Source organism: Electrona antarctica, assembly GCF_951216825.1.
Source record: "Electrona antarctica genome assembly, chromosome: 22".
Taxonomy (NCBI): Eukaryota; Metazoa; Chordata; class Actinopteri; order Myctophiformes; family Myctophidae; genus Electrona; species Electrona antarctica.
In genome coordinates this window covers 6,285,680-6,306,247 of record NC_136805.1, presented here as the reverse complement: position 1 = coordinate 6,306,247, position 20,568 = coordinate 6,285,680, and the positions used below count along the sequence as shown (strand labels likewise).

Here is a 20,568-nt window from a genome sequence, read left to right as displayed (position 1 = left end):
TGATCCTATATTTTACTGAGACACTACACTGTCTCTCTGCATTGTATGATCCTATAGTTTACTGAGACACTACAGTGACTGTAGTGAGGGGCGGCGGTGGTTCAGGGGTAGAGTGCCTGGATGGTAACCGCAAGGTTGCCAGTTCAAACCCGGGCTCCCCCAGAGTTACTGTCGAAGTGTCCTTGAGCAAGACACTGAACCCCTAATTGCTCCCGATGTGCTATAGGTGCCTTGCATGGTTTCCGCTGCCATCGGTGTATGAATGTGTGTGTGAATGTAATGCACAATCTCTGTAAAGCACCTTGGATAAAGGCGCTATATAAATGCACCATTTACCATTTAGTGACTACACTACACTGTCTCTCTGCATTCTATGATCCAATATTTTACTGAGACACTACACTGTCTCTCTGCAATATGCATTCTATGATCTATATAGTTACTGAGACACTACACTGTCTCTCTGCATTCTATGTATGTGTTACCTTGTTTACTGTAAGCCACTGTAAGTTACTAAGTTTTCTATGAATTGAATACTCAGGACCTCAATGGAAACAAGCCATAGTGCTGTATTTAGTTTAGCATTGTATTTGTAGTAAACTGTCACTCTTGTGTGTGTGTGTGTGTGTGTGTGTGTGTGTGTGTGTGGTGTGACTGTGTGCGTGCCTGCGTGCGTGCCTGGGTGCCTGCGTGCCTGGGTGCGTGCGTGCGTGTGTTTGTTTTTGCAAACTGCTCATAAAGTATTCAATCAATCAATCACTCTGGAAAAAGATCATCTGATAAATGACTACTTTGTAAATGGTTGATTTATGCAAAGTAACAATATTTAACAGGTATAGATACATGTAGACAGACAGAAGGGTGGATGCCGGGAACGTAAATATATTTTAAAGGCTGTTAGTGTTTCCATGGTGATATTTATGGGGTCCGAGGTTTTGGGGGGGTAATCACTAGGGGTTACGCTGGCTGGGAGTGAAGAATGAGAGGAGAATTGTGAGGGGCGGAGAGAGAGAGAGACAGAGACAGAGAGAGAGAGAGAGAGAGAGAGAGAGAGAGAGAGAGAGAGGGGGGGATGGTATTTCACTGACGCAAACACCTCCTTTTTACTGGAAACCCCATAGCAATGACTTCAATAACACCCTAGCAATGACACTAAACTAAAGTAACACCCTAGCAATGACTTAAATGCTAAGTGCTGCTATGTACACACACACACACACACACACACACACACACACACACACACACACACACACACACACACACACACACACACACACACACACACACACACACACACACACACACACAGTTAACTTTTACTGTACTGTGTCCTCTACCCCGAGCAATCCCACCCTATAGCATAATGAGCAGGTGGTCTTAGGGTTAAGGCCAGTTTTAGGTGATCAGGGGAACAACAAAAACTACAACATGGTTAATAATAATAATAATAATAAAGCTTTATTTATATAGCACCTTTCAAGAACAAGGTCACAAAGTGCTTAACAACAAAGGGAACACAATAAAGAACACAATAATAATAGCAAAACATTGGATAACGGAAAGTGAAAAATACATAAGAAAATGTACTAAAACTACAACATGATGTCACTGAGCCGCGGTGATTAGAGACAAACCGCTCACCCAAACGCATCTCTGTTTTTACTAAAACTACAACATGATGCCACATGATGTGTGGCAGCGGTGGCCGAACGGATTGCGGAGCGGTCTTGATACCGGAAGGTCACCAGTTCGAATCAGCGGTCCGACACGTTAAGAATTACCACCGCTGAAGTGCCCTTGAACAAGGCATTGAACCACTACGATGAAATGTGTTCTATGAGCAGGGCCTGGCTGGAAACAAGTTCTTGAGCTTAGCCCAGATACCCTGGGTAAATATAGTAATCATTTCATTTCATTTTTGAGCCGTGGTGATATCCAGTGATCTTGGTACATAGAAATTGATCTATTGAAGATTCTGACTTTCAAATGTACATCATTTTTGTTTTGATTGTATTGTTGTTGTATTGTGCTTTCTGCTTTGGCAATGTAAACGTATGTTTTCTCATGCCAATAAAGCCCTTTGAATTGAATTGAAATTGAATTGAATTGATAAGAGACTCACCGCTCACCCAAACGCATCTCTCTGTTTTTACTAAAACTACAACATGATGTCACTGAGCCGTGGCTTAAAAACCATCAGGATAGAGAATGCAGTCTGGTAAGTGATGACACAGAGAAATGAGCAGACAAACACTATAAACATTAAGCTCATATTGCTACCCTCTCCTGATTGGCTGAAAATGTGTTACCTACCTGACAATGTATTGTTCTGTTTATTAAAGAGCTGGAGAGACAGGGAGACCCCTGTTATACTGAACAAACACTCAGTCTATAGCAATGATTACTATCACAATATACTAGTGATTTAACACCTTTTAACAAAATACTTTTTGTTTTAACCAAAAAAGTTCACTTACCTTTTAAGATAAAGGGTTAGGAGGGTATTTAAATAAAATAAAGGGTTCTTTAGGGGTTAGGGCGGTATCAGGGTTTGGGTCAGGGTCAAAGGTCACTCACCGTACAACATGAACTCCAGCTTCTTCCTGTCGATGCGGAAGCGCTCCTCCACCCACTGCGGGTCAGGATCTGACCTGTGACCTTTGACCTCATCCTCCTCTTCCTCCTCCTCCTCCTCTGGGTTGAGAACGTTATCCTGCTCCTGGTTCTCCTCTGAGGAAACCGAATGCTCCTGGTTGTGTCCTAGAAGGAGGAGAGCTGTCTGCTTCTCCTCTGGAAGAAGGACAGTCTGGCTCTGGTTCTCATCCGAAATCATCTGGCTCTGGTTGTCCTCTGGAAGCGTCAGGGAGCTCTGGTTGTCCTCTGGAAGCATCAGGGAGCTGTGGTTGTCCTGGTTGTCCTCTGAAAGCGTCAGGGAGCTCTGGTTGTCCTCTGAAAGCGTCAGGGAGCTCTGGTTGTCCTCTGGAAGCGTCAGGGAGCTCTGGTTGTCCTCTGGAAGCGGCAGGGAGCTCTGGTTGTCCTCTGGAAGCGGCAGGGAGCTGTGGTTGTCCTCTGGAAGCGTCAGGGAGCTGTGGTTGTCCTCTGGAAGCGTCAGGGAGCTGTGGTTGTCCTCTGGAAGCGTCAGGGAGCTCTGGTTGTCCTCTGGAAGCGTCAGGGAGCTCTGGTTGTCCTCTGGAAGCGTCAGGGAGCTCTGGTTGTCCTCTGGAAGGAGGAGAACAGTCTGGTTGTCCTGTCTGAACTCAGGAGGTTCTACTGAGTCGGGTCTAAAACATTCCGTGTGTTCACTAGAAACTAACCCTAAACATTCAGGCTGTGCAGTCTGTCCACCTAACCCTGGGTCTGCAGTCTGTTCACTGAGAGAGGCCATGGCAGCTCTTAGCCCTCGTCACCGTGTGTGTGTGTGCGTGTGTGCGTGTGTGTGTGTGTGTATGTATGTATGTGTGAGGAGTGTGATATGTTGTGAGTGTTTGACTCAACTGACTGAAGACATAGAGGAACAGCCCCCTATAACCCCGCCTCCTAAATTAATACCCCCCACCCTCTCTCTCTACCTCTGTGTGTGTGTGTGTGTGTGTGTGTGTGTGTGTGTGTGTGTGTCTCTCTCGCTCTCCTATTCTATTCGAAGGGTCTTTATTGGCATGAGAAAGAAAACATACATTAACATTGCCAAAGCAAAAGTGGAACAAAACAAAAGTAAAAAACAAAACAAAGTATTTATACAACAGGAATAAATAGAAGTGTAAACAGAGCTGTGTTACGTTGTTGTAACTTAGAGAGAAAACCATCTTAAAGAAACATAAGAAATGTGTATTTTCTGTCATACATTACTTCTATGTGTCACGGTGTGAATCAAGAAGGTACAGGTAGGACCCAAATGCAGGACAGGGAAGCGCAGAGAAGTCAAAATGCAGGAGGTTTTATTCACCAAAGTTCGGGAACAAGCAACATCAAACAATGAACTGACAAGGAACTCAAAAAACCAGGGCTATAAATACACACAGGGAAAACAGGGCACAGGTGAAAAAAACTCAAAATCAAGACAGTGATAGGCTAAGACACCAACAAGACACAGGTGGAGCAAACTAATAATCACAGGTGAGACAAGACAGGGAACCATAACCACAAAGGAAACCAGGCCACTAAAAACTACAAAATAAAAGAGCACAACACTAAAACACACAAACTAGAAACAAGGAACACTAGAACACAGCAGAAATCGTCACGGATCGTGACACTATGTCTACATGGGAGCTTATGCCTTATATGAGATAAAGAATAACAAATGACAGCAATATATAGATTTTATAATAAAAATAGCAGCAGTTTTTTCCTACTGTATTTAAAGGACTTTGCTCTGTACATTAAAGCATTTAAGTACAATTGTGAGGTATTTGTACTTTACTTGAATATTTCCAATTTCCAGTACCTTTACTTCTACTCCACTACATCTCAGAGGCAAATATTGTACTTTTACTCCATTACATTGATTTGAAAACTTTAGTTACTAGTTACTTTGTAGATTTTGCTTATTATAACAAAACATACATTAACCACGTTTCAGCCCTATATGCATTTCGTCCATTTGAAAATGCATTGTGAGCTTGTAGATCTGCTGAAATGAGAAATTACTTTTGGTACTTTAAGTACATTTTGATGGCAATACTTTTGTGCTTTTACTGAATTACCGGACTTTTACTAAATTGCAGTATTGATACTTTTACTTAAGTAAAACCTTTGATAACTTTTTTCCACCACTGGCTCTGTTTGTATTTCTATGATTGAGTGATTGATTGATTGATTGATTGATTGATTGATTGATTGAATACTTTATTAACAGTTTGCAGGAAAAAAAGCACAGGAAATTCCAGTTCAATACAAGGTCTGCTGAAGGGACTGACGTGGAAACAGCTGGAGAGGATGGCGCAATACAGACGAGGGTGGAAACGACTCATCAATGGCCTATGTTCCGAAAGGAATACAAAGGCCAAAGCGACAAGGTCTGCTGAGAGGTCTTGAAACCCAAGAAAGCCTATTGGCTTGTTTCCATTGGGGTGGTTCATACTCAATTAACAACCACAACCTTCATATAAATTATAAAAGGTTAGAAATGAAGAGGGAAAACAAAGTACAGTAAAGTGTGTGCGTGTGTGTGTGTGTGTGTGTGGGGGGGGGGGGGGGTGTATTAGTTTTGAATTGCACTCGCCCGTATGTGCTCTTTGAGAGTGCTTTTAAACGAGTCTAGGGATTCACATTCCTTTATGACTGTTGGTAGGGCGTTCCACATTTTTGTGGCATAGAAGCGAAATGTATTTAACCCCTTGTTTGTTTGAGGCGGATCTGGGTTGAACGTGATTTGTGGAGTTCACACGCACGCACGCACACACACGAATGAACACAGAACTTCAAAATAAATGCTTCCATATTCTGAATTGAGAATCATTCCTGTGTGTGTGTGTGGTGTGTGTGTGTGTGTGTGTGTGTGTGTGTGAGAGAGAGAGAGAGCGACAGAGAGAGAGAACAATGAGGTTGTGAATGTAAAGTCCCTGCAATAACTATACCCCCCCCCCCCCTCCCCCAACACTACATTTACGACCGTTGCCTGGCAACCTGTTTGTTTACGAACAGGTGGCGAGAAAGTACTACAAGGAGAGGAAAGGGGGGAGGAGAGGAGAGGAGAGGAGAGGAGAGGAGAGGAGAGGAGAGGAGAGGAGAGGAGAGGAGAGGAGAGGAGAGGAGAGGAGGAAGGGGTGATGAATGCTAAAAGGAATTCCTATACATTGTTAGGGGTTAGGGTCACCAAGGAGATTGACCTCTGGCTCAGAAATGTAATTTATTAGAAGAGTTCATGTTGACTGACCACTAGGTGGCACTGTACTGCATATATCACTCTAGTGTCTAGTTTTAAAAACCTTCCTACCTCTATGCCTGCCTGCCTAGATACAGTAGGCCTATGTCCCAAACCTTCCTACCTCTATGCCTGCCTGCCTAGATACAGTAGGCCTATGTCCCAAACCTTCCTACCTCTATGCCTGCCTGCCTAGATACAGTAGACCTATGTCCCAAACCTTCCTACCTCTATGCCTGCCTGCCTAGATACAGTAGGCCTATGTCCCAAACCTTCCTACCTCTATGCCTGCCTGCCTAGATACAGTAGACCTATGTCCCAAACCTTCCTACCTCTATGCCTGCCTGCCTAGATACAGTCTGTCTATGTCCCAAACCTTCCTACCTCTATGCCTGCCTGCCTAGATACAGTCTGTCTATGTCCCAAACCTTCCTACCTCTATGCCTGCCTGCCTAGATACAGTCTGTCTATGTCCCAAACCTTCCTACCTCTATGCCTGCCTGCCTAGATACAGTCTGTCTATGTCCCAAACCTTCCTACCTCTATGCCTGCCTGCCTAGATACAGTCTGTCTATGTCCCAAACCTTCCTACCTCTATGCCTGCCTGCCTAGATACAGTCTGTCTATGTCCCAAACCTTCCTACCTCTATGCCTGCCTGCCTAGATACAGTAGGTCCTACTTGGCCTCACCCCCCCGAACCCACCTCACCCCTGCCCACTTTGACAGGCTGGAATGGCTTAGGGTCGACGACAGAGTACAGCATCTTGCAATGGTTCTGGTCCACAAGATTCGATACACCACCAAGATACCCATGTACCTGTGTAGATACTTCCTTAATGTTAACGAAGTCCACACCCACAACACCAGAGGGAGTGCAACGAATCATGTTCAACCCAGATTCGGCACAAACAAGGGACTAAATTCTTTTCGCTCCTATGCCACCAAAATGTGGAACGCCCTACCAACAGTCATTAAGACATGCGAATCCCTTGACTCCTTCAAAACCGCTCTCAAAGGGCACCTACGGATGTCTGCAATTCGAAACTGGCCCCCGTAAAATCTGAATCCCCCCCCACCGCCCCCCCCCCCCCCTTTTTCCCCTCACTGTATATGTTTCTTTTCCCTTTTTACCTCCATTATGATGAATTCCTGTACTGTTCTTTGTCTATATAGAAGTGTCTATTTGTACGTCTCTAAATGTTTTGATGAATTGAACATGGTGGACCCTGTTGTAAACAAGTGTAATGCTTAATTGGGTCGTCCACTCACAGTTAACAGCCTTTGTATTGAGTTTGTGCTTGAAATGTACTGTAATTCTGCAAACTGTTAATACAATTTTCAATCAATCAATCAATCAAAGTCTATGTCCCAAACCTTCCTACCTCTATGCCTGCCTGCCTAGATACAGTAGGCCTATGTCCCAAACCTGAATATCTAACATGGGTTAATATAAAATAGAATACAATGTAATATATTAATGTGGGTTCATCAATACAAATGTAATATGAGTTAATATAAATATAATACAATGTAATATACAGAATCAAGTTCAACACTTGGACCTTTATTTATTTTATTTTGTAGAAACATAATTCGTTCACTCAGTTTTCACTTTTCAGCGCTTTGTGTCCAGTAAGACTGCATCTCTTCTGATGTTTGCTAAAGGGGGGCATGGGGGGGGGGGGGGGGGGTGGAGAGGCACATGGGGGTCAAAATTCGTGTCAGATCCTGTATCCCAATAAAAGAGCATGCAGGATGACAAAATACAACCATCCCAATTGTATGGGCTAGTAATTGTATAAAAAAAATCATACATAGTGACGCTTTAAAATGAAAATAACCAAAGCTAGAACAAAACATGTTAGTTAAATGAAATGGAAATAAAACTAAGGCTTTACAAAAAAAAGAAAAACGATAACTAATTGAAACTTTTTTTTTTTTTTACAAAGCTAACAAACAAATTAAATTGTACAGAGGTTGTCAATTGACAATATTTCATACATAATCCTAGTATTAGGGTTGAAAAATATCACAAATTGCCAGTGTGGCCAGTTTTCTAATAACAGTTAAAACTAAGCCTTTTCGAAATTAAACAATGCAAATAAATAATATAAGCGAGCAAACCCTGCTAACCGAATTAAAGCTCAAGTGAAATTGAAAGCTAAATGTCATGATAATAATAATAAAAAAGAAAATGCCCAAAAACTATACTAACCTTGAGATTGATGCAGGTGTGGATGGATGGAAAGTGGACGACGTTCAGAGGCAGAAGGTCTTCAGGTCATTGAGGTCAAAGATGTCACAGGGCTTGTGGCAGCACTTCTCCCCGAGGGCTCTCCTTGCTCTGCGCACCTCTACCGGGTCCTTTTCCACCTTGGTGTATCCCGCTGCGCCACCTGACAGACAGAGGTGAAAATATGGACTGTCAAAAAAATATGGACGAATAAGGGCACCGCCACGTGACCCATTGGATTCTACAGACCAGTTTTGAAACCACTTATTTTTTTAAAGATTAGTTTTTTATGCCTTTATTGATAGGGAACAACAGTAGTCAGACAGGAAAGGGGGAGAGAGATGGGGAGTGACACGCGGCAAAGGCCATTGGGCTCGGGGGTCGAACCCGCGGCACGCCGAGTGGCTGGTTTGGCAGCCTAGGTGCCCAGACGGTTGAGCTAACCGTCCGGGCCTTGAAACCACTTTTTCTGCTAATTCGAATCGGGGACTTCTGGTATACCGAAATGAAACCGGAAACGACTGCTACTGGCCGCAAGCGCAGCGAGGGCGAGTCTTCACTCGGTATAGAAGCAGTAGAAAAGAGAGGCGCGCGCGCACACACACACACACACACACACACCTCCAATCGGAGTGTCTCTCCTTCTCCTGGGGTTGTAGAAGAAGCCACGGTCTTCACCACACACCAGATAGAGAGCGTCCACCAGGGCCTGTCCACACAGGCGCTGAGGGTGAGGATAAAGGGCTGCGGCGTGGCATGCCGCCGGGCCCCCTGCAGGCCAGGACACAGCCAGCAGCAGCAGCACCATCAGAGACACGGTCTGGAGCCACAGCAGGGCCATGCTGGGGAGCCGGACGGACGGACGGACACACACACACACACAAACACACACACACACACACACACACACACACACACACACACACACACACACACACACACACACACACACACACAAATGAACACAGTAATTTAAGAATACATTTACCAACATAACTACACAGTAACTGTGTGGTTACAGGCACATCAGCATACATAATTTAGAGTAACCTTAAATTAATAAAATCACATCAATCAATCAAATTTCCCTCGACAGGTTCCAGGGGGTCCCCAGCTAAAGTTATATTGACGTTTTATTTAACGGATAAGCCCCTTGAGTTGCATCATCTCTTTTAGAGGAGGTGAGCTTACCTATCGAGAAGGAGCTGGTTGAGGAGAAAGAGGTGATTCTCTGGAGGAAGAGGAGGCTCACACTTACTCAGCAGGCTGTGAGGCAGAACAGAGGGTCCCTGACTCCCTGCTCTATTTATACTGTCCTTATCCCGGGGGCCGGGACACATCCACTGACCAGTGTTGCCATGTCTTAGAGTGTGAAGTTAGGTTAAAACTTTTGTTACAAACTGTACAAGCAAACTGCTTCTCACCTGTATTGAGTCCACATGTACTCTTTCAGATTTCGAGTACGTTTGAAGCTTTTGTTACGAACTGCACAAGGGCCTGAACCCACCGTTTTGGCCCGACCCAAAGTGACCTACAGAAATACATTTTGGTTTTTCACCGTTTTGGTAGCGCATGAATTCCCTGTCAACCAAAACAAACGGTGAAAATACCATAATACAGCAAGAGGGCAGTGCGTTTCTGCAGGTGACCCCCACCTCACTACTCCAGTGGCTGATAACTGTTGGTATCAAGACAGAAATAAATGGTAAATGGTGCATTTATATAGCGCCTTTATCCAAGGCGCTTTACATAGATTGTGCATTACATTCACCCTTTCATACACCGATTGCAGCGGAAGCCATGCAAGGTACCAACCAGCACATCGGGAGCAATTTGGGGTTCAGTGTCTTGCCCAAGGACACTTCGACATGTAGACAGGAGGAGCCGGGATTCAAACCGCCGACCCATGGATCATTGGACGACCTGCTCTACCTCCTGAGCCACAGTCGCCCCCCGAAATGATTGGTACAGGCATGTATTTATTGTTCCGTTATGTGTGAAGTTACATACTATCTGCTATATCTTGCTATCCCTTACCCCTCATGCCTAAAATTATTTGCCATTTTTTTACTATTTTAAAACATTTTAAAATAGTTCAAAAAGCTGATCTACAAGCTCACAACGTGTCGATGTACGTTGGCTAGTTGAACTACCGGTATTTTAAAATGTTTTAAAATTGTAAAAAATGGCAAATACGTTTAGGGATAAGCGGTAAAGGGTGGCGCAAGGTAGGGTCCTATGCCTTTAAAGTTACATGCACCCAACATGTAGATCTGCTATTTTTGTCATTAACAAAAATCGGAAACGTTTTAGACAAGACAAGGTTTTCACTCAACAGCGACGGTATGCCAAACAGATCACTTAAACAGCATAATGAGGTAGTAGAGTAATGAAGTAATGAAGTGTCTCTAATGGGTCATTTGGATATGTATCAGTTTAATTTGTACAGTAGGCTACATCAATCAACTTCAACAAGGCAATCACAGTGTGATTTACACAAAACATGAAGAGCATTGAGACGGCGTAACAGAAACACATTATAAAAGGGAGATTCATATACGATTAAAACTAGTAGTAAGAGTTGAGAATAGAAAATCTGAATAATAAAACAAAAAATAAGAATAAAATGACTGTTCAGAATCAAAAGCCAATTACATGGAGATTTATTTTTGCATTCCTAAGACAATAAGTTGATGACTGGCAGAGTCAGGAGACTAAAAGGTAGGACGGATAGTTAGGAGCCACCCGTTCATCAAATTATTAGCTCATTTCTATACATTTGAAAATAAGTTTTTTTTTTGGGTGTACTACGCCTTTAAATCCAATACATGCTCCTTTTGAAGTTTGCAGAAATTGAGGTGATATATATGACAAATTGACATGATCCATAACATCTGTTGGATGTTTTCTCAGAAGTCAAGATGTCCTGAATCTCCATACTGGAAAGCCCATCCGGCATGGGAAGGAGCATATATAGGGCTTACTGTTTTTACTGTTGATTTACTATGCTGTATACTGTGTGATACCATCATCACAAGTCCTATTCGGACAATACACCAGGTTCTGGACAAAGTCTACCATTTCTACATTTTCTAGACACAGTCAACTGCTAACATGTGGGTTTTATTTGTTACCCTCCCAATTACACAGTGGCTAGCAATCATTTTGATGGACAAAACATAGGTAAACATGTATGGTTAGTTTTGCTTGGTGTAAATCACATAACAGTATTACTCAGTCAGTTGGAGGGATATTTTGTGTTGCTAATCAGGTTTCGAGCAAAACCAGCAGGATGATTTAAGTTTATTCAGTAAAGGGTTGTTCCTCTGTATGAATCCTCATGTGTGTTTTCAGATGTGAAGATTGGTTAAAGCCTTTGTTACAAACTGTACAAGCAAAGGGCTTTTCACCTGTATGAATCCGCATGTGTGTTTTCACATTTTGAATATGTTTAAAGCTTTTGTTACAAACAGTACAAGCAAAGGGCTTTTCACCTGTATGAATTCTCATGTGCGTTGTCAGATTCGTTTTTTGGTTAAAGCTTTTGCTACAAACTGTACAAGTAAAAGGCTTTTCCGCTGTATGAATCCTCATGTGTGTTTTCAAGTGATCAGATATGTTAAAGCTTTTGTTACAAACTTCACAAGCAAAAGGCTTTTCGTCTGTATGAATTATCATGTGTTTTTTCAGACCATTGTTACGCCTAAAGCTTTTGCTACAAACTGTACACTCAAAGGGCTTTTCCCTTGTATGAAGGCACATGTGTCTTTTCAGGTGTTCAGATATGTTAAAGCTTTTGTCACACACTGCACAAGCAAAGGGCTTGGTATGAATCCTCATGTGATTTTTCAGTTCGCAATTTTTGCGACAGACTTTACCACACACTGTACAAATACAGCTTTTTTTCCCTGTCCGCCTACTCATGGATGGCTTTTGTTTCAATGATTTCCGATTGTGGGACAGCTTGCTGTTCAAAGACTTTGGACTTTGTCCATCCACACGTTGCGTCTTGTGTGATTCCAGTGCATTTAAAATTGACTCATTGTCCCTGGTCTCCGAGTCATCAGTGTCGGATTCAGAACAGTGTGAAGACAGGAGCTGGTCACCACTAGCTGGTTGTGATGGAACCCAGTGCTCTATATAAGCTTGTGTTTTCATGTGTTCAGTTGAGGTGCCGGCTAGAGGCTCTGTCTCTGTGTGTGCATCATCATCATCATCTTCATTTTTCACTGCTAGTAATGTCACCGATGATGACCCTGCAGCCTCCACTGCTCTTAGAAGTACCTCCTCCGGTTCCTCTTTAATCTGTGGAGGTTCTAGATTCACCTGGACCAGACTCTGGCTCCTGTCCTGCTGTACAAAGGAAGTCTCCTTTTCACACACATCAGGAAGGAATTGGAGATCTAGGAGGAGGAGAGAGGAGGTCATGTCAGCAGAGAGCAACTCAAAGTGGTTTTCACTTGGATAAGATTGATTCTTCTAATTAATGATTTGCTTTGTAATGATTTCTACACTGCCTTTTACATTACTGGCACGTGACACTAGTCGAAAAGATCATATACAAAGTAGTGTTCAGTTCACGTGTACTGTGCATTTGTACTATCAGTAACCAGGAATTCGAGGACCCCCAGTTTGGTTGGTATGCATTAGGCCAGGGGTTCTCAACGTTTTTGGCTGGGGCCTGGGGACCCCCGGAAATGCTTTGGCCATGTCTCGCGGAAAGAAATACGTTTTTCTTTTTGTTTTTTCATATAATTTGGGGGGCCCCCCAAAATAATTTGGCAACCCCCCTAGGGGTCGCGACCCACGGGCTGAGAACCCCTGCATTAGGCCACAAACCAGCTTAATGGAGTTACAGATCTGTAAAGGTCCATTTGGTTCCTATTAAGTAATCATTTAGCTGGGGACCCCCTGCAACAAGGACCCCTGGGGGTCCCCAGATCTCATTTTAAGAACCACTGGTTTATTGAGACCAACTAACTACCGGTAAACCGATTACAATGCCAAGTCAAAGAGTGACTTCATTGTTAAAAATAATCTTCAGTCCTCCGACTTCATTCCAAAAGTCGAGCACGATCATTCGGGCACATTCTTTCTCTCGTTGGCCAACTGTGCTCACCATAACTGTGGTCAGCCAAAGCGATCCAGTAGGAGCACATAGCCACTTAAACCCTGTTGTACTTTGATGGCTCCCTCAGTGTCCTACAATTGGCCCACTGATGTTTTCCCTCTAGTCGACGCCATATCCTGTAGCAGTGCCACGGCTACACACACGTTCACCACACTGTGAGTAGGGCACCGCGTTCCTTAGGCAAGCCGATCAGCAATCATCATAAGCTAGTAACCATAAATGAGTCTGTCTGTCACCAGGCAACAAAAAGATCCTACCTGTCTGGTATAATTCCATTATCACTCCACACTTACCTATTTTTGCCTATTGTGACATGTGCAGAATAGGGATGCTAGGGTTCATCTGGTTAATTAATGATGTAGGTATTTATTACTGATTGGTTTTAGGCCTTGCAGTGGGATCACACACGCGCACACACTAGAGCTCTTCACCGGGTCCCCCGACTCCGAAAATACCCGAGTCCCGCTCGGGTCGGAGTCGTGTTTTAACGTAATCACTGGGACCGGGTCGGAATCGGACGTATCCCCCTCGGATCTCGGGTCTGTCAATCATTATGTGTAATATCCGAGTGGATCCGAGAAGACCCGTAGGCTACTGTGTGTGTGAACTGCTTTTTTGTTGTTGTTGCAAATGTTAATACAATATTCAGTGTGTGATTGTGTGCCAGTCTGACTGAGGCTATAAACTATTTTTCTCTGTCCGCTGCATGTTCGCTCTGCTCCGCATCGCTGCGGAGGAGAAACACGGGGAAAAAGTTCTGTTTAAAGTGTGATCATTTAGGCTGACCTAGGATCAGGTTAGTGTTGCAGCAACACGAACGGAAATAGGAGCTGTTTATAAGTGCATTGAGTGTCGCGCCTTGTTAATATTCCATTCAGCCAAGACCGGTACATGCATGATGCATCTGCTTCTGCTAAAACTGAGGATTGTGTGTAAAAAACAAATGATCCGTTTGGTTCATTTTAAATGCACGCACGCTGAGGAGACGAGAAGAGACGACTCTTTTTTTCTCTCTCCCACCCTCTACTGCAGCGTGCAGTCTCTCTCTGTCTGTCTGTGTCTCTCTCTCTGTCTGTCTGTGTCTCTCTCTCTGTCTGTCTGTGTCTCTCGCTGTAATCATACAATGGTAATTGGTCAATACGTTATATTATTTCTATATAGTCCACATTTATGTCTGCCTGTCTCAGCTGGGTCGGGTCTCTCGGAAATAATCGGACGGACTCGGCGCCGCAATTTGAAAGAAATCTCGGAACGGGTCGGAATCGGTAACATGTCACAGATTCATTTCGGAACCATTTCTTTTGGACCCGTGAAGAGCACTAGCACACACACACACACACACACACACACACACACACACACACACACACACACACACACACACACACACACACACACACACACACACACACACACACACACACACACACACACACACACACACACACACACACACAGTTGAGGAAAGACAACAATGCATTTCCAAATCCACAATTATTCATGGGAGCATACAGTCGTTGCTATTTGCCAGGAAAGTGGTTTTGTGGTATACACAGACATGATCAACTTTCGATATAGAACTCCAGTGACTTCCATTATTCCTGTAATTTCATGTTTTGGACGCTGCCATGATGCCCTTCCAACTTCAGTGGTAAATTAAATCCGTGCTACTTTTAAGTCAGAATAGCAGGGTGACATCGAATCGAGCACAACAGACTTACCCGTATAATTGCGCACGGTGTTGCGTGCAGCAAACAGCAGATATACAAGCTCACAGGGCGTAGCATTCGTGACACACTGCAGAGCTTGCAGATCTGCTATTTACTGTCGCACGAGTCACGACACCGGCACGCCAACACTTCGGTGTCGCCGTGTCGGGTTACATTCAGCAGCGCGTGGTGCATTCTGAGCAGCTGATGGATGTAAATATTATTTGAGTGTGAATGGAAGCTTGGTAGTTTGGACTTTGGAGAGATCTCTTGACTAGTAGCAAGTATATGCTGCGTTTTGATGACTTAATGTCATTCACACCATGGCCATAGCTACATACAGTACACCTCCCACACCACTAATTAAATGTTTTTGCAGATTCGCAACAGATCTCATAAATGGCCAATATGAAGTCCTCACGACGGAAATCCGTCCCCAGAATGGAGAACTTTAAACCCTGTGTGTGTGTGTGTGTGTGTGTGTGAGAGACACTCACCGTCTTCCTCAGTGTCAGTGCAGTTGTTGTTCTCAAGGGTGACGATGGGAGGCATGCAGGTAGCAGCAGCAGACTCCTGACTCATGGCAGCTGAATGCATGTGGTGCTGAGGCAACATGGTGTGACTGGGTAGACGACCATCACCTGTAGCACACGCACACGCGCGCGCGCACACGCGCGCGCACGCACGCACGCACGCACGCACGCACGCACGCACGCACGCACGCACGCACACACACACACACACACACACACACACACACACACACACACACACACACACACACACACACACACACACACACACACACACACACACACACACACACACACACACACACACACACACACACACACACACACACACACACACACACACACACACAATGTCATGTTGTAGTATTGTTTTGTAGTCATCAATCTTCCGGAACTTCCGTTTCCCTCAAACCGAACTCAAACTCAATAAAAGCTGCAGGCTACGAGAGCTTTTATTGTTATTCTTCCGGTTTGAGGGAAAAGGAAGTTTCATTTGATTGTTCCTGCCTGATGACTACAAAACAATACTACAACATGACGTAACGATATCATCCGCTCCAGACCGGTTCACACAGCACTTTTGTAACAGAGACCAGGCTTTCCTCCGAGGTGGAAAGCCTGGTGACGCGAGGTTACAGATGAAGTGTCCGGCTTTTATTTGGTCACCAGGAGTGCTATCTATTTCAAACTCTTAGGCAGCATGAATATCACAACAAATCAGAGCCGTAGAAGAAGAGAGTGGCGACATGCTTTGATCTCGCCGCAAAGCGGCGATAGCCGCTAACTAACTAACTATAGCCTATATGGGCTATAGTTCCAAACATTGGAACTATCCCATTGAGATAGAATGAGCACTTCCACATTCCATTCTTACAATGGGAGTCAACGATAGTGTCGTCACTCTCATACTAGATCACGCTGACAACAACAACACTATCAAAAAGATTACCCTACACCTAATCAAACACCACTCCCATCAAGGACCACTTCACCACTTTTCAACCTATCTTCATATAAGAATAAGATAGGTCCTCACTAATAATCATGATAAAATGGCACCATTTCTTTCTACTCAGTCTCATAGGAGGGGTCTGGGCAGTTCAGAAACCAGTCCACCAGTGACATCATCGATGGGAAATCCAAGCTAATAGAAACTGCTAGTCCTGAAAAGTTGTCACTATCGTTCTCACGATAATACAAATCTAAACATTTTTGTAAAAGAAAATCCTGTTTAAAAAAATATCTGCCTAATGATGTCACTGGTGGACGGGTTTCTGAACTGCCCACAGCCCTCCTATGAGACACAGACTGAGTAGAAAACAGTCCTTGCCATTAGTTCTATGAGATGAGACTAACCATGATTAGATGAAGTCCTTTTCCTTGTTTTTTTCCCTGTGTTAACACGAATCCCATTTGCGTCTCTCTTCAACCGGGTCCCTTTAGGGCACACGACTTCAGCCTTCTTTGTTGTCACTGGCACTGCACGTTTCTTCTAGATGGTCATGAAATATGCCATGAAATACAGAGAAATAGGCATCAACCAAACAGGAGTCACATTTATTACACATGTATGTACGAGAATGTAACTTACCTCAAGAAATGCCTCCCCGATCAGAGCAAGAGCTTCCAATCTGGCCTTACTCGACAATGACTCACTATTCATGCGTGTTGCCATTTTACTGAAACAATAAAAAAGGTGTAAGTTATTAGTTATTACATACCAGACTGAAGCATTACTTCACAGTAACTCCCCCTCTCCTTTCTTAGTCCACTTCCTACAGATATTACAGCAGAATCAGACTACCTACATTGAAGGGCAGGGTACATCCACCACTACCTTTTCCCCGCCAAGGTACTGGGGCTCCTTATGTGTGTGCTTTGCTTTCTTCAGGCAGTGTTGCCATGTCTGCTTATTATAAGCAACCTTTGACTTGTTTTTTTCTGTAAAATCACTTCCAAATAAATTATTGGTAGTTGCTGGTTGACGTTTTCTGGTTGAGTGTACAGTAGTTGCTTATTTGGGCTTGCTCCCTGATGTTGTTTAAACCATTGGTTAATTTCCACATTTCTTCACGTCAAGGAACCCCACATTAATATGCAATTGTCCACAGACATCCATCTGAAAATATTTTGTGCCTTTTTTAATTAAAATGTTTAAAACATATTCAAAATATTTCGATTTATTCTCAATGTGTTTTTAAATAACTAATGTACTACCTCACAATGTGTCGATGTGAGCTTGTAGATCCGCTATTTCATTCATTTGTGCTTGTTTTCATAGACCTGGCCAGTGGCCACTTGTTTCTCTTGCAAAACTGGCAACACAGCAAGAGAACGAGGAATTTATGCATAGGCTACCTTAGAATATATATATTAAGATGTACACTGTACACACTAACGCAAAGACGTATGGGCTATATGAACAAGGTGGTGATATTTGAGGTAAGTTGGGTTGCAACGTTACTACTGTACAAAGACTTGCTACACACACACACACACAGTATCTGTGCAGTGCTTGTCCGCATGAATGCATGAATTCATGAATCACATGATCACTAACATTTCCGTAACGTCAGTTAGCTGTTAGTATATGCTATGGGAAACTATAGTAGCTGCTACCTGAAGCTCTGGACTGGAAGGACACTCTTCTCTTCTTCAACTAGACATTGTTTTTCCTCCACGGTGGAAATGGCTAACAGGCTAATCCCCGTACACAATATATATTAGCCAATAGCCACTGTCTAGCTAAATCAATACACAGTGATATGAGCTATGGTGTTAACCGCTAGACTCCTCACAGTGTCAATGCACACAACATACAGTCTTTCGCTTGGTTTACAGTGTTTTTCATGCTCTAATCATGTGTAATATCCACAGCAACGTCATCAACAAACCAACCGTGGTTCGCTCGAGCCTTCTTCTTCTTTTTATTGTCCGGCAGTGTGGACGCCGCAAGGCGTATTACTGCCCTGAGTGCCCTCCACTGGTCTGGCGATTAAAAAAAATCACACCCGTGTGAAGTGAGGGGCGCTAATATATTAAAGTCTAACTCATGTTGATTAGGTGATGTAATGGTGATTTAAAACAAACGGTGCAAACGCAAACCTTAAACACCATTAACAATAAAGAGACAATATGACGTGAAATTACACATGACGTACATTTCCCCTAACCTGACTCCGCCAGATGGGGCAGCAGAGAGTACACTCCTCCTGCTCCCATCTGGGAACTCTCAGGCAGACTTGATGCCCGGCCACAAAACGGCCTGGCCAATCAGCAGCAAGTTGTCCACCACAACCCGGTCAATTTTTGGGCGAAAGTCCAATATGGCTGCCCCAATATTAGCCCCTATTAGTTACAATGGGGGGTGAATAGGGCACATTTTTAAACAGAGATATTTCCACGAAACTTCTCAGATTGATCAATGATATGAATACGAACATTTTTTGTATTGCAAGTTTCCATGAAATCCAATATGGCCGCCACAATATTAGCACCAAGAAAATAGGTTTTGGCTCCAACTTCTGAACCATACCAGATGAGCTAGAAATGCAAACTTGGTGTCTATTTCATGGTTTCTGACCATGAGAGACTCAATGGAATACCTATTTTTATTATTGGGTAATAATTTGGGAATTTGGATTTTGGGAAGAGTGCTGATTGATTGATTGATTGATTGAAATATTTTTTAACAGTTTGCAGAATTACAGTACATTTCAAGCACAAACTCAATACAAAGACTGTTAACTGTGAGTGGACGACCCAATGAAGCATTACACTTGTTTACAAGAGGGTCCACCTTGTTCAATTCATCAAAACATTTAGAGACGTACAAATAGGCACTTCTATATAGTCAAAGAACAGAACAGGAATTCATCATAAGGGAGGTAAAAAGGGAAAAGAAACATACAGTGAGGGGTAAAAGAGATGGGGGGGGGGGATTCAGATTTTTTACGGAGGCCAGTTTCGAATTGCAGCTGTCCGTAGGTTCCCTTTGAGAGCGGTTTTGAAGGAGTCAAGGGATTCGCATGTCTTAATGACTGTTGGTAGGGCGTTCCACATTTTGGTGGCATAGGAGCGAAAATAATTTAGTCCCTTGTTTGTGCCGAATCTGGGTTGTACATGGTTCGTTGCACTTCCTCTGGTGTTGTGGGTGTGGACTTCGTTACTTCCTCCATTAAGGAAGTATCTAGACAGGTACATGGGTATCTTGGTGGTGTATCGAATCTTGTGGACCAGACCCATTGCAAGATGCTGTACTCTGTCGTCGACCCTAAGCCATTCCAGCCTGTCAAAGTGGGCAGGGGTGAGGTGGGTTCGGGGGGGTGAGGCCAAGTAGGAGCCTGACCAGAGGCAAGGAGGCAACCAGGTGCTCAGGAGGTGTGTAGGTATAAAAATTTTAAAAATGGTAAAAAGGTGCTCCTGGGATCAATCGGGATAACACAACATATAGAGCAAAGAGGAGATCCGGGCACACTTAATGTAAAAGGAGGAAATATTTTATTGAACCGACATGTTTCGACCTATACGGTCTTCATCAGGGCTCATAGGAGCCTGACCAGTTGGTTTTGAGAAGTCTGGAGCCTAGTTTTCAGGGCCTTTGAGGTGCTGTGGTACCAGGATGTGCATGCATAGTCCAAGAAAGCTTGTACGAGGGCTCCTGTTAAGGTCTTCAAGGTGTTTTTGTTGACCAGTGAGGAGATCCTGTAAAGGAATCTTGTTCTTTGGTTGACTTTTTTGATTACGTTGGTGGCCATTTTATCACCAGAAAGATTAGCCTCCAGGATGGAACCTAGGTAGGTAATTTCATCTTTACGTGTGATAACATTGTCACCCACTCTAACCAAGAAGCCATTTGCCTTGCTGAGATTACTATTAGATCCAAAGAGAATGGATTCAGTTTTTCCCAGGTGTAAATATAGTTATCAGCGAGCCAGGTGCAGATTCAAGACAAGTAATTAATGATAGTTCATGATAACTAATGCATCACCTAAGCCTTAATATAGGCTTAATTAAGGCTTAATTAAGCCTTAATTACGTGTATGAATTTGTCCCTTAAAGTAAAGTGTTACCTGTCTTTGATTTGTACATGGAC

General features: G+C 43.5%; 2 protein-coding genes and 1 long non-coding RNA gene across 6 annotated transcripts in view; all 3 read right to left on the bottom strand.

The window, feature by feature from the left end:
- bicc2 (bicaudal C homolog 2) overlaps window positions 1–3,974 on the bottom strand; it is an 18,834-nt gene extending 14,860 nt beyond the window's left edge. The window contains exons 1-2 of one of the 3 annotated variants that reach the window (XM_079492739.1): window positions 3,845–3,974; window positions 2,581–3,222 (exon numbers count right to left, since the gene is read on the bottom strand). In XM_079492739.1, the coding sequence (XP_079348865.1) occupies window positions 2,581–2,893 (313 nt within the window). In that variant the 5' untranslated portion in view covers window positions 2,894–3,222; window positions 3,845–3,974. The remainder of the gene's footprint in view (window positions 1–2,580; window positions 3,223–3,844) is intronic. The other 2 variants (XM_079492741.1, XM_079492740.1) reach the window with 2 other exon arrangements.
- Window positions 3,975–8,126: 4,152 nt separating this feature from the next.
- On the bottom strand, window positions 8,127–8,941 carry LOC306914794 (insulin-like; the record flags this gene model as incomplete). Its single annotated transcript, XM_079491995.1, has 2 exons — window positions 8,127–8,263; window positions 8,722–8,941. 2 exons carry the CDS (start codon window positions 8,939–8,941, stop codon window positions 8,127–8,129), a joined length of 357 nt encoding a protein of 118 aa, XP_079348121.1.
- Window positions 8,942–10,557: 1,616 nt separating this feature from the next.
- On the bottom strand, window positions 10,558–18,410 carry LOC306915428. Of its 2 annotated transcripts, none has more exons than XR_013788819.1 (5): window positions 18,372–18,410; window positions 17,065–17,152; window positions 16,830–16,965; window positions 15,438–15,581; window positions 10,558–12,503 (listed from the first exon to the last, which is right to left on the bottom strand). It is a non-coding gene; the product is annotated as an uncharacterized lncRNA (long non-coding RNA). The 2 variants fall into 2 exon arrangements; XR_013788820.1 differs by having other exon boundaries at window positions 18,093–18,377.
- Window positions 18,411–20,568: the final 2,158 nt, after the last annotated feature.